The 13,334-nt window shown below is 48.1% G+C and overlaps 2 protein-coding genes across 13 annotated transcripts in view; both read left to right on the top strand.

Moving 5' to 3' along the window:
- Window positions 1-185: 185 nt before the first annotated feature.
- lonrf2 (LON peptidase N-terminal domain and ring finger 2) lies at window positions 186-10,993 on the top strand. 2 transcript variants are annotated; one of them, XM_084478165.1, is made up of 13 exons: window positions 192-312; window positions 1,549-2,300; window positions 4,034-4,152; window positions 4,948-5,070; window positions 6,088-6,243; window positions 6,549-6,798; window positions 7,037-7,142; window positions 7,537-7,651; window positions 7,903-8,024; window positions 8,345-8,531; window positions 8,733-8,867; window positions 9,125-9,274; window positions 9,593-10,993. In XM_084478165.1, the coding sequence occupies exons 2-13, from the start codon at window positions 1,562-1,564 to the stop codon at window positions 9,749-9,751; spliced, it is 2,361 nt and encodes a 786-aa protein (XP_084334291.1). In that variant the 5' UTR covers window positions 192-312; window positions 1,549-1,561; the 3' UTR covers window positions 9,752-10,993. The 2 variants fall into 2 exon arrangements, with proteins under 2 accessions (XP_084334290.1, XP_084334291.1); XM_084478164.1 differs by having other exon boundaries at window positions 186-2,300.
- Window positions 10,994-11,964: 971 nt separating this feature from the next.
- LOC311358664 (mitogen-activated protein kinase kinase kinase kinase 4-like) overlaps window positions 11,965-13,334 on the top strand; it is a 39,892-nt gene continuing 38,522 nt past the window's right edge. For all 11 annotated transcript variants that reach the window (XM_084478767.1, XM_084478765.1, XM_084478773.1 and 8 more), the window contains exons 1-2: window positions 11,965-12,222; window positions 12,467-12,532. In XM_084478767.1, coding sequence (XP_084334893.1) covers window positions 12,166-12,222; window positions 12,467-12,532 — 123 coding nt within the window. In that variant the 5' untranslated portion in view covers window positions 11,965-12,165. The remainder of the gene's footprint in view (window positions 12,223-12,466; window positions 12,533-13,334) is intronic.

Below are 13,334 nucleotides of genomic sequence, written 5' to 3'. Positions count from 1 at the left end.
TGTGTGAATCGCCTTTAATGTAGTGAGTCTCTGCACTGTTCATCGGCGTTTGCGATGAGAGGTTACACAATAATACTGATTATATAAGTGAGCCACATAGCGGACCAATCAGGGGCACCGTTCACGCGTCACCTGACGGATTGTGTGTTTCGCTAGATTTGCTCCTGTCTCGGTCGGAGCGACTGGAAGGCTAGTAGCACAACATGGAGACCCTTGGAGTTATTGTAAAATTTCCAATGTTTCCACCGCGGTATCCGTGTTTATACGGTACAGGGATGTGCGCGAGGGCGAGTGAGTGCGACAGATCACAAGGTTTGTGTGAATCCTCCTGAAATAAGGACTTTGGATCAGAAGGAATAGGAGCGGCTGGCGCTAGTAGGGTTAGCCTCGCTGTTTGTATTGGAAAGCGGCATTCATGTGCCATCGGAACTCCCAGCTTCTTCGCATCTCGTCAAGAAGAAAGCGGATGTTTTTGAAAAACCTCATGTTTTGGGTCGATTGTGAATCCAGAATTCCTCATCGCGGTCTTGTGTGGTGTCAGCATTTGCGTAAATTATTGGAAATATCTGCTATGACGATAACGAGTGGCTTGTTTATGTCGTGAATCTAGTTTCAACACAAGCACAAAAACAAGGAAACTACCTCAAGCGTTTACTTACTACAAGAAAATTCCACCGCTTCCAAGTCATGTAGCCTTCCCGGTTAAATCGATGACAGAATATCAAGCAAATACATCTCAACATAGAGACAAACGCTCTTCAAATTCGCCTACAGCTATTTGTTTGAGTAGTGAAATTGCTCCAAGATCGATTTGTTTGCTGACAGCCTGCTGTGGAATTGCGACAGGTGTCCTCAAAATTGGCTCGTGTAACAAACAAGCAACGCCTTTAAGGTGGGAACTGTCCTGCGGTTGCTCTTTGCCAGGCAGACACATGGCAAACTAACAAATTAGACACGGAATCTCCCTGCTTCTGAAATGCGCGAACATCTCAGCCCAGCGCTCGTCCGCTGGTTTCCCACCAGCTTTCCACTGTGCGACCATCCGTGTTGCGTATGCCCTCACGGATGAGGTTTCGTCGAAGGAGTTAATGATCGGGCTATAATAAGACCACGCTGGCTATGTAATAGCTGACAACAGGAGACATTTCATAGTGGTTGGTGGAAACTGGGACATTTTAGCTTACCGACAGGCTTTTGTCGGGACTCGGGACACGCACCTTCAATTAATACAACCCTCCCAATTTGTTGTCGAAGCTTTGGATTCTCTTCGATCGAGAGGGATAAATAATCACTGCTTTCTTTTCAAAATAGTGGACTGTATAGAGGGGCTACAAGCAGAAGCCGCATATTGAAGTCTGTATTTAAAAAACTGCGGACTTACGGACTTGGGCTCGTATTACCCGGAATGAGGCCAAACTTCTCTCCACCTATCTGCGGAACATAACCGACGCTCGTGTCCTAGGAGAGAACCGACCACTGCGAAGTATGTTTTATTCACCGCGTGAGGATGTTTGCCAGATCGCCCCTGAACTTTAACCATCTTTAAAGTCATTTGCAGAAGATGGCGACAGAAAGCCAACCCATTCATGGAGAACTGTTAGTCCACCCGCTCTCCAACCCCCACGCCTCGGGGATATGCCCGGAGATGCTGGAGGTGGCCGAAGTGGCCAACCAGGCCGGGGACTTCAGCCTCGCCGTGGAGATCTACAGCTCCCAGCTCGCTGACCTCCAGCAGCCCGACCGGGGCCTCTGTCTGCGGAAGGCCGACTCCCTGTCCCGGGCCGGGCGCGTCTCCGAAGCGCTCGACTCGTATTGCACGGCGGCCAACCTGGAGAAGCTGCGACCGAACGAGCTGCGATTACTGGTTGAAAGCATAGCCCGGACTCTACGCGAGAAGGAGTTAAATATCAGTAGTGGGACTACTGCTTGTCCAGTGAAAACAACAGCTACCGGGGGCGCGGACGGGGCCGAGAGCGACGCTGAGGGGTCTGAAGAGGAACCCCTTGACATGTTCTCCTGTCACCTGTGCCGGTGTCTGCTGCACGAGCCCGCCACTCTGGAGTGCGGCCACACTTTCTGTAGACTGTGCTTGGGGAAAGTGACATACTGCATACATTGCAAGCATAAACTGGATAAAAACGATGGGGGTCAGAGGATCAACGTGGTTCTCAGTGGCCTGCTGGAGAAGTGGTTCGAGGCGGAGAGCGGGGCTAGGAAACACTGGGTGGAGGCGGAGGGTTTGTGGAAGAAACTCCTGTATACGGACGCACTTCAGCACTTCAACAAAGCAGTCGAACTTGGTAAGAACACATTGTGGATATTATTGTTTTACTCGTTTTAAATAGTGGAGAAGGCAGTTTTGCCCGGGTGACCTAGTTTTTGTGTTCTTCATTCCGAGATTCGTCAACAGGTGGCATCGTGTCCCCCGATGAAAACACGGGTCAGACGTTATGAAGCCCATTACCTAAGCAGCACAGAAGCGACACATATTTTATAACGACCGACAGGAACACCTTATAACGTTCACCAAAATCACATACCACACAATAGGGGACCGTTGTGTCACCAACAACAGTTAATCAACCTTTTTGGTGTTGGTCTCTTTCTGCTGACTACCCATGTCGTGTGGAGAGCCTGTATGCACACGGTGTGGAGAATGATATAAGACGAGACCAGCCATGGATGGCGGAGGGGTGTTCTCACGTGTCCACTCCACGCAATACCTCACTGCATACTAAATCCAAGCAAATGTACAAGTTACATCAACGTAGACACACTTAAGTTCTATGGGTCATGGTGGAGCAGGTGGGTTTGGACAGTGAGTACAGAGACAGGTCATCAAGGAGCAGGTAGGGGTTAGACAGTGAGTACAGAGACAGGTCATCAGGGAGCAGACGGGGTTAGACAGTGAGTAGAGAGACAGGTCATCTAGGAGCAGATGGGGTTAGACAGTGAGTACAGAGACAGGTCATCAAGTAACAGACGGGATCTGACTGGGAGTACAGAGCCATGTCAACAAGGAGCGGACAGGGTTAGACAGTGAGTAGAGGCTCATGTCATCAAGGAGCAGAAGAGGTTATACAGTGAGTACAGAGCCAGGTCATCAAGGAGCAGACGGGGTTAGACAGAGTACAGAGCCATGTCATCAAGGAGCAGGTAGGGGTTAGACAATGAAGGAAGGTGGGTCATAGGGGTTAGACAGTAAGGAGGCGGTGGTAGGTAGGTACGTTTAAGACGTATCACTCCCAGATAATGACATTAAGGGAGGGAGAAAGGCAAGGTTGGCTGATGACATCAGGGCTGGAACCCAGAACTGCTTTGCTAGGAATTAAACTTAATTCTTTCACTGGGTTGTGTCACTTAATGCTAGCATGTTTAGCTAGCATCTGGTTTAACAGCTGCTATAACCTGATTTATCTCTAACCCAAAGCAGTGACCTGCTTTTTTCAGGCCCAGTGGGGCCACCGGGAAGCTGTTTTTACCTGACGAGGTCGGACTGTACCACTTATAAGAGGGAGGGGGGGGGGTTGGCTGTACCATCTCCTAGCAGGCATGGTGGTGGTCTGGCTGTACCACTTCCTTACAGAGAGGGGGGAATTCAGGCTGTCCCACCTCCTGGTAGGGATCGTTTGGGGTAGGGGTCCCCCCGGTTCCTAAACATTGAATGAAAGAGTGACGCTTTTTCTAGCACAGCTCATACTGATTGTGTCAAGTCACACAGAAAACATATGTGCATCAGTGTAACCGTGGTGACAGTCCACCTTGTCATGGGTTGGGGTTCCTGACTCCCAGGCATCAGTAAGCGATACTGGACCACAATGATCTAGTTGTTTCTATCTATCGACTGTGAAACCGAAGTTCCACAGAGTTGATGAGGTCTACTCCGAACCCATTCTGTGGAACCTAGAAGAATACCCACAGGAACTTTGGAAGAGCAGTGGCGTGTTGTTGGACAGAAGCCGTGGGGCTGTGTATCCAGTTCTTATAATACCGCCATGATCTGATCAACATTGGCTTTCTCCCTGCTCAACAGCGCCCTCCTCAGGCCGTCTGCTGTTCCAGCGGGCAAAGTTGCACATGGAGATGAGCAGCTATAGCCTGGCTGTCCAGGACTCCACCAGCCTTTGCCGGAGCAAACCGCTCTCCCCCAAGGTAACTTGGGGACTAGACTGCCTAGACCTTGCCTAGGCCCAGATCTAATTTGACCCTAGACCTAGCCTGGACCACCGTGGTCCAATAAGCACCACATTCCTGACTGTGGCCTCATCATATCAAGACATATCAAGACTCATCCCACCCTGGCCATCACCTCTTTGAATTGCTACCATCAGGGAAGCGGTTCAGGACCATATCCGGCAGAACAAACAGACTAAAGAACAGTTTTTATCCCAGGGCCATCTGTGCAATAAATAAACACCAAAACTAGATTCCAACATGTAATGTGCAATAATAATCTTTTAAACAGTTTTTACTTTTTTTAGTTTTTACAGTTTAACAGTTTTAGCTTTTAGTTTTTATAGTTTTATCTTATTGAATTTTATACTGTGCCTATTGCCTGTTTGTCTTCTTATGTCTTTTTGTAGTTTAAAAGCACTGATGTGAGAGTTCTACCTCAATTTCGTTGTACCTGTGCAATGACAATTAAAGATATATTCTATATTCATATGGTCTCTTGATGGTCAAGGCCTAGTTAGTTCCTTGCACAAAACAAAAGTGTAGTTTCTAGTTGGCCCCTTGCTGGCACTTTGGAAATATTCTAGATTAGAATACTGTTGCAGATCTGTTTAAATGAGGAAATAATGTTAAGCTAATTAAGTAGTGGTTGAATCTATATATTTTTTTGTGTGATCAGAGCCTGGGTCAGGACGCCTCTCAATGCCAAAGCAGGTGATTAATAAATGAATTAACGAAAATGATAAAAATCTCCCTCCTCCCCCTTCTTCCCAGGCCCACCACCTGATGGCTTCCGCCCTCAGCAAGGCGGGTCGTAAGGATGAGGCGTTGCAGGAGTACTTCCTGTGCGTCGCGCTCAAACCCGATTGTACCAAAATCAAGCTGGAGGCGCAGACGGTACGGTGGTATTTTCTATTGGTTGTTTGATTTGTTAATTGAATAACATAACTTCTAAGCAATGTAGCAGCATAGCTTTAGGATAGACATTTTACGTACGTATATAAGACTGCTATTCAACGCAGCAATATTCTTTCCGAAAGATAAATGTAGATCTTTATCGCTAACTGACTGCTTAAACTCAAGTTCAAGCTTTAAAAAAGAGTTTTAAGAGGAAAGCATCTTTCAACGTCCATGCTACACATATGTATTATGTCACCATGGGAACTCCCAGGTTCCCTCACATGACGAGCTCATACTTCCTGTGTGTCACTGTATGTGGGGGTTCTTGTCTGATGGTGTCACGTTTCTGTGACTACTAGCAGGGAAAGCTAGTGTGCGAGTGACCGGGTGTCCTCCATTAGGATACAGAGCTACCATTACCCCGAGGCTGGGTCCCATATTGAAGCCAGTGGAATAACTCTTGACGCTGGAACCCAACGCCACTATTGGCTTCCTGTTGGGATGCACGAGAATGTTGATGCAAACACAGGCGATATGCAAAATCAGAATGGAGGCATTTGTGCACACAAAAAATACACACACACACTTGCCCAAATGTTTTTGTTTTTTTACCATAAACATAAACCTACACATGCATAAGAGGTCTGGAATCATTAGGACCCCACCTTTCCATGGGAGCAGTGTTTCTAGCCTTCTTCAAATTGGTCCTTCCCGGAGTAACATCAGAGTAAGAGTGACCCACCTCCTTTTAGATTGAAACTTAAAGCAGCCTTTAAGTGCTGATATTCTAGTCCTGGTCCTCTAGGTCACTATAACAACCAGCTTAAAGCACATACGAAAACAATGCTAAAGTCATTGAGAGAAATGCGACAACAACAACAAGGTCTTCATCTTCATGGCAACAAGGACGTGGTTAGTAATTGGTTATGTTATGTTTCTGCAAGGAGCGTTTCACATGTAAACCCTGCATGACCTTGCTGTGTTTCTTTTGTGTGCGTCTTTGCGTGCGTGCAGCTGCTGAGCGAACTCTTCTCCTCTGTGTTCGAGAGGGATGATCTGCCCACCCCCCTCCACCCGCTCCAGGGGGGGGCCACCTCACGCCTAATCAAACCCCCGACCCTCTTCAGCTCCCTCAGCACATTCACCCCAAGACTTGGTTGCTCCGCTAAGGTTAGCACGCAAATGCACAGAGCTAGCAACTCATCTAAGATTAGTGCACTGGCACACATCCACACACAGCTAGGATTTGTTTGGATGAATACAGCATTTAGGTTACCTCAGAAGAACTTAAACATTCTTTCACAAAATGACTGATAGTTGTTTAAGCAATGTATGTCACACACACACACACACACACACACACACACACACACACACACGAGGTCATGCATGGAACAGGAATACATACAACCGCATATGCAATACAAATACACCCACGCCTTAATTTGGATTAACCCTCTTTCTCCTCCGTCCAGGAGTCAGAGCTCAATGCGTCGAAGGCTCCTCCAGCCAGCAGCACCTCCCCCAGCCTCCTTTCTCTCTCTCCCGGAGGAAACGTCTCCAGTAGAGGAGGAGACAGAGGAGGAGATGGGGAGGAGGGCAGCAGTAAGAGCCTGCTGAGTGTCCTGGCCGCTCTACCAGCACCTCCTGGTGGCCTGAAGAGGAGGTACAGTGGAGAGGGAACTTCCAGCACCTTCTGCCCACGCTCCAAGATCCCCAGAGCAGGTAAATAGACCAACCTCTCACAGCACAGGGAATAGAACCTCTAACCCGTACCTCATTTGACCCAATGACCTACATAGAGAGAATGAGCCCTTATTCATCTCTACCTATATGCCTACATGGTGAACCAAACCTCTTACCTTCTTTAGTGAATGAGGTCATTGGCTAAATAAAGAAGGGCTTTGGTCCAGTTTAGTGTGCAGTTAGACTGACCCCAGTGTGTCCTGTGGTCTTTTTCCAGAAGCGGGGTGCAGCTCACAGAGCCCGACAGCCAGGAAGAACTGTGGGAGAACAGTTCCCAGAGATCTGCTAGACAGTGTAGACATGGAGTGTTCTCTCTGCATGAGGTAAACACGCACGCACACACACGCTTTCAAAATCACTAACACACACACACACCCCTTACACATACGCCCTAACACTTCACTTTCACACACCTCGCTCACTCTCGTTCACTAATGCATTAACGCGTACACCTAATTTGTACACGCCGCACGTGAACTGCTCATTTTAACGTGTCGTACACTTTTGAAACGTTGGAGCCCCGCATGTAAACGTTCCACAGCTCCGCATGTGAATAGTCCACAGCAACTTTTCGGTGACGATATATACGCCTGGGCCATGCGTGGACTGTCTGCTCCCTTTATGAACGGCGCATCACCGCAGCTATACATTCCGCTTAGGTAAAACACACACTACCAAACCCCCGCCGTAACCCTTGTCTCCCATGTCCTCCTGCAGGTTGTTCTATGAGCCGGTGGCGACGCCCTGCGGCCACACCTTCTGTCTGAAGTGTCTCGAGCGCTGCCTGGACCACAACCCCAACTGTCCCCTCTGTAAGGAGAACCTGGCCGAGGTGAGGAGCCCACAGCCTGCCCTACACTGCTCTGCTCGTCTCGTCACTCCCCTGCTCTCCTCCCCTCCCCTCCCTTCTCCTCTCTTTCCCCCCTTAATCTCTCCTCTTATCCTGTGTTGTCCTGTCCTCTTTCCTTCCTTTTTCTCATCTCCTCTTTGCTCTTCTTTTTTTCCCCTCTCCTTCCCCACCTCTTCTCTCTATAGCAGAAGCAAGCAGCAGTTATCCAACTTTACTCTGTGTTGTTCTTGCAGTATCTGGCCACTCGGGGGTACAACAAGACCCTGCTCATGGAGGAAGTGCTACAGCGTTACCTTGGAGACGAGCTGGCAGAGAGGAAGAAGATCCACGCGGAGGAAATTAAGGAACTTTCAAAGTAAAAATGTGTGTGTGTGTGTGTGTGTGTGTGTGTGTGTGTGTGTGTGTGTGTGTGTGTGTGTGTGTGTGTGTGTGTGTGTGTGTGTGTGTGTGTGTGTGTGTGTGTGTGTGTGTGTGTGTGTGTGTGTGTGTGTCCTCCATATGGGGCTATATTGTCATCTGTGGCTAGTTGTTTACTGGTAGCTTTTAGCTGGAGGTTAAGCTGTAACACGCTGTTAAGCCCTATCTAACTGTAGCCACATGATTAGTCCGTAGCTGAGTTGTTTATCTGTAACGCGTTGCTTTAGCCGTAGCTCACTTTCCTCTTCTGTCGTCCAGTCTGAACCAGGAGGTGCCCATCTTCGTGTGCACCATGGCCTTCCCCACCATCCCCTGTCCGCTGCACGTGTTCGAGCCGCGCTACCGCCTGATGATCCGCCGCTCCATGGAGACCGGCACCAAGCAGTTCGGCATGTGCATCGCCGACGAGCTCAAGGGGTTCGCCGACTACGGCTGTATGCTTGAGGTCAGTCGCCGTGAGGTCAGGGGGTCAACCCTCTCTCTGTGTGTAGCGAGTGCTGTATGAGCGTCACCGTCTAGGTTAATCCGCGTTGGATTTAGCGTGCGTGTCAGTATTGGCATCATGTTGGTATGAACTACAGGTGTTGTGTGGACCACGGGGGTTACTATGCACTGCCTGCGTGGACTAAAGGAGTGTGTGTTGCAGGTGCGTGACGTGAAGTTTTTCCCCGACGGTCGCTCGGTGGTGGACACCATCGGTGTGTCGCGGTTCAAGGTGCTGAGCCACGGCCAACGAGACGGCTACAACACGGCGAAGATTGAGTACCTGGAGGACAAGAAGGTATGTGATGTGGTTTAGGCCGGGTGGACTAGGCTATGGGGCTTTGCAAGGCTTTGTTGCTAGCCTGAGTGGGCTAGGCTATGTTGCGAATTAGGGCAGGCTAGGCTATGGGTCTAGGCTGTGTTATTTATTACACAGACCTGTCCCATGCAAAATGTTTCTTAAGAATAATTTATAATTATTCATCTATATTAAATATGAAGATGTACTGGTCTTTGATTTTTTTTTTTAGAATCTCTTGTTTTATGTCCAATCAGGAAGAGGGGGAGGACCTTCTGGAGCTGCTGAAACTGCATGACTCAGTGTATGAGCAGGCTCACAGCTGGTTCACCTCCCTCCGAGACGCCATGAAGAACCAGATCATCAGCCACTTCGGACACCTGCCCACCAAGGACCCCGAGCCCCAGGTACGTGTGTACACACACACACACACACACACACACACACACACACACACACACACACACACACACACACACACACACACACACACACACACACACACACACACACACACACACACACACACACACACACACACACACACACATTGCATAGCTGAACTACCTAGGGTAAGGCTAATCTAAGGGGGTCTGCTGTAGTGCTATGTGGCACTATTGACTAAGCAATTACTTCCTTTTGCACACACAAAAGTTATAATGATGTGGTTCTGTTTTATACAGCGTAGCCCAAGTGTAATGGAGTGGTTCTGTTTTTTTCTGCAGGCTTTACCCAGCGGCCCCGCCTGGTACTGGTGGCTCCTGGCGGTTCTCCCCCTCGAGAGCCGGGCCCAGCTCACCATCCTCGCCATGACCTCCCTCAAGGACCGGCTAGTCGCCATTCGCCGGGTCCTTATTTTCGTCACGAGGAAGAAGCCACGGTGAGGGCCTGGAGGACGTCTGGACCTTAGCCCCCAGGAAGCCCCTTCCTCTCCTGAACTCTCTGGCCCCTGGGGGCCCTCAATCTGCCCCATGAGATTTGCCTTCTGACCGTGTACTGCAGCATCAGAACATGTATGATTGTTTCTGAACTCTGAAGAACTCCAGTCAGCGCCTGAGGAACCATGAAGCGTTTGGTTGTCCCTGCCACCTGCTACTCCTCCGTCCATCTCTCGGTCTCTGATCTCATCTGTTGTGCATCTAGATGATCTCTGCCCTGGCCCTATGAGGAGCAGTGTTTTGTCCATATCACTGCCAGTTTAGGTCCGTCTCTAGGAAGGAAAATTAGAAGAAGATGGTGATTCCATCACATGATTTTGCACAAGCAACCTAGCAAAACTGAAGGGGACCAACTATAGCGGCCTGTGGTACTCCACACCCCCACAAATGAGGTGTGTCCAAACAATTGACTCAGCAAAAGTTTGGGTTGAACTGTTTGGGTTCTACAATATACCCAATGGGTTAGGCAAAATACCCAAAATACCCCAAAAACATACCCTCTACCTTACCTATCTACCTCTAAAATATACAATCTGACAAGCAACTAATATTTTGAGGATTTCCAGATTGAATGTATTAGTTTTATGCTTTTGACGACCGAGAGGGTAGGAAAGCACTAAAACCTAAATAGAGTCCCAATACAGGACTGAATTTAATAAGTCACTGTTTGGTTTTCTCATGGCAAATTCGGTTTTTAGATTTTTAGGAAGATTGTGAAGTTGCGTTGAAGATGACTGATGGAAATGTCAGAGGTCTGAGGATTGGACTGCTTCACCTCTCTTTGTCTTACCCTGTGAGTGTCTCGTGATGTCCTGTTATGAATTGCCTGTGCATCAATGTAAATCTGAGGCCATTGTGAAGTTTTATCTAGGGATGTACTTTCACTCGTTCTCTCAGTCTCTGTCAGTCCCTCTATCTCGTGTCTACTCTGTCTCTGTCTACCTCTGTCTCAAACTGTCTTTCTTTTGTCTCTGCTCTGTTCTAACCTCTTTCTCTGTGTATATCTCTCTGTCTCCACCTCTGTCTGTCTCTGCTCTGTTCCTACCCATTTCGGTGTTAACGTTGGCTGTCGTGAGCACTCTGGGGTGGGGTTAAGATGTGCTGCGTTTCCCCTGTATATTTGTAAAGGGAGATGTTGTACTTCATTTTTTTTTTATTGCATATTAAATAAAACTCATTTACACTTGGGCTCAGCTTCTCCCTATCTGCTACACACTGCTCAAATGATGACTGGAAGCTACACATTAAGAGCTATAGGCCTAATGTAATGCACACATGTAGTCTGCATAATGTCATCGATGCAGTTGCGGACGATTTCCGCTGATTGGAACGGCAAGTGTGGGCCACTAGATGTCATTGTTGCAATGCAGTTACAGAGAAACGGAGGGCATGGAGTTAATCCAGGGATGATATTTTCTTGGTCAACAACACACAGACAGCAAGAGCGAAAGCGAGAGAAATAGACATGCAGAAGGACACTGACATATACTTATGACCACGCCGGAATATTCGATTACATGTTCACGGGATGAACTGGATTATAACTCTTCAATTACCTCTCTGTATTCTCTGTCTAACCCCATACCTTCTCCTTAATGTCCTGTCTCTGTAGTAATTGCCTTACCCTAACGTGCTCCTTCGTGACCTCTCTGTATTCACTGTCTAACCCCTGACCTGTCTCTGTATTCACTAGTCTCATGCAGTAATATGTCAACAATGTAGTAGTGCTGCTGTACCCTATGTAAACATTGCTATAAGCATCGTGTAATGTCAATAAATGATAGTCCCCGTCTTGGTGATGCAATGTTTTATACACTGATACAAAGTATAAAACTGGAGAGCTGTTATCTACTGTATCACTAACAACATCCATTCCCAGGCTTCGTACCCACGCCCCTTCCTTCTCTATGTCGTTATGTTATAAACATTCACATTGCAAAAACAAACACATACTAAATAATAATGCAGATTAAATAGGCTATCTAGTAAAATGTAATAAATATGAAATATAAACTACAAAAGGAGTAAATACAAATCTCTCTCCCCTTGTCTCTGGTGCCTCTCTATCACTCCCTCTCTCTGACCCAGAGCAGTGGGAGAGAAAGCCAGGGGCGGGGAATAGCGAGGGAGCGAGAGAGAGAGAGGTAGAGAGACACTGGTTGGTTACAGTAGCGGTGAACGGGTATGGAGTAGCCGCGTCTTGTGCTCGGCGTCGGGGACCAAGAAAACGTGCATCGGGGCTGAAACCACCAGCCGGGGATTACGGAGAAACCTCCTGACGATGAGATTGTGCTCTGTAGCTCTAAAATCGGTTTGAAGGAGGCGATAGAGACGCTGCGATTTATATTAAGCTTTGAAAAATGGCGAACGAATCTCCGGCTAAAAGTCTTGTGGAAATAGACCTCGCATCTCTCCGGGTGAGTGTTTTTCTCTGATCCCGTTTCTCGCTTTTTTTCCTCTTCTGGGATCAATGTGCAGGGAAATGAAACATATATGTGTGCATTATGTTAAGTTAATGTGGTATTTGTCAATATGTATATAGCCTACTGGCATGCGGTGGTTCCAGTAGTATCAACCCTACCCTAAATCCATCCCATTGATTAATTCCCATTAAAATGAAACCCAGTATGGTTAAACGGTGTATTTGTGTGTTGTGTTCAGGACCCCGCTGGGATCTTCGAGCTGGTGGAGGTGGTCGGCAATGGGACCTATGGACAAGTCTACAAGGTTGGTTGGCTCCCCTCCCTCCTCTTCGTGTAGCATTCCTGGTTCAAAGCCCAATAGCGTCGGGAAAAAAGCACGAATCTGCAGCACAGACATGTCTTTCCCCTCCCGATCCGAGATGACAATTATAGCTTTCCTCTGTCGGGATAATCTGCCGGCTTTCAACTGGCCGGGATCCGCTCCACTACCCCACCCCGCCCAGGATGTTTAGCCCAACATCTTTTCTATTTCCACGTTAGCAATGCGTTTGTAATATCCCGATCGATCACAATTGATACATACACCGACCGATTTCTCCAGCTGCATGCAGCATCGAGCAGAGGACTCTGCGCATTCATGTTATAGGCCTGCGCTAGGCCCGTGATTTAGTCATGTGTCAGGTAGATGTGGCGGACACACCTCGGAAATAACGGGGCCGTTTTTGCGTCCATCGGTCGGCCGTGCTGGCCTAGTTTTGGTCCCGACATCCTACATCTTTTGGACATGCTGCTGGTTGTAGCAGATAGGATGGGGAGGGGAGGAAGGAGAGGATAGAAAGGATAACTCAGGAGAGAAGGGAGGGAGGGAATGAGGAGAGAGGATAGGGGAGAGGAGGGAGTGAGCAAGGAGGGAGTAAAGGAGTAGAACCCAAGACGGAGCGAAGGGGGAGGCGGAGAAGAGGGTGGATGAGTAGCCTTGCCCGGGCTTGTTCCTCGACCGGTTCTCAGGATAACTTCTCTCCTTTTAATAGGGGGACCGCTGAGAGACATATTTTATGATTTTCAAACTGCATATGTAAAAATAACAGGTTATGATGAACATAATC

This window comes from Micromesistius poutassou, assembly GCF_964030765.1.
Source record: "Micromesistius poutassou genome assembly, chromosome: 14".
Taxonomy (NCBI): Eukaryota; Metazoa; Chordata; class Actinopteri; order Gadiformes; family Gadidae; genus Micromesistius; species Micromesistius poutassou.
This window is presented reverse-complemented; position numbering and strand designations above follow the sequence as displayed.

Bases quoted from the DNA above. Each gene is read 5' to 3' on its own strand.
- lonrf2 (XM_084478164.1), top strand. From the start codon at position 1,562: ATGGCGACAGAAAGCCAACCCATTCATGGAGAACTGTTAGTCCACCCG. The intron at 8,532-8,732 runs GTCAGTCGCCGT...TGTGTGTTGCAG, and splicing joins ACTACGGCTGTATGCTTGAG to GTGCGTGACGTGAAGTTTTT. The intron at 8,868-9,124 runs GTATGTGATGTG...ATGTCCAATCAG, and splicing joins AGTACCTGGAGGACAAGAAG to GAAGAGGGGGAGGACCTTCT.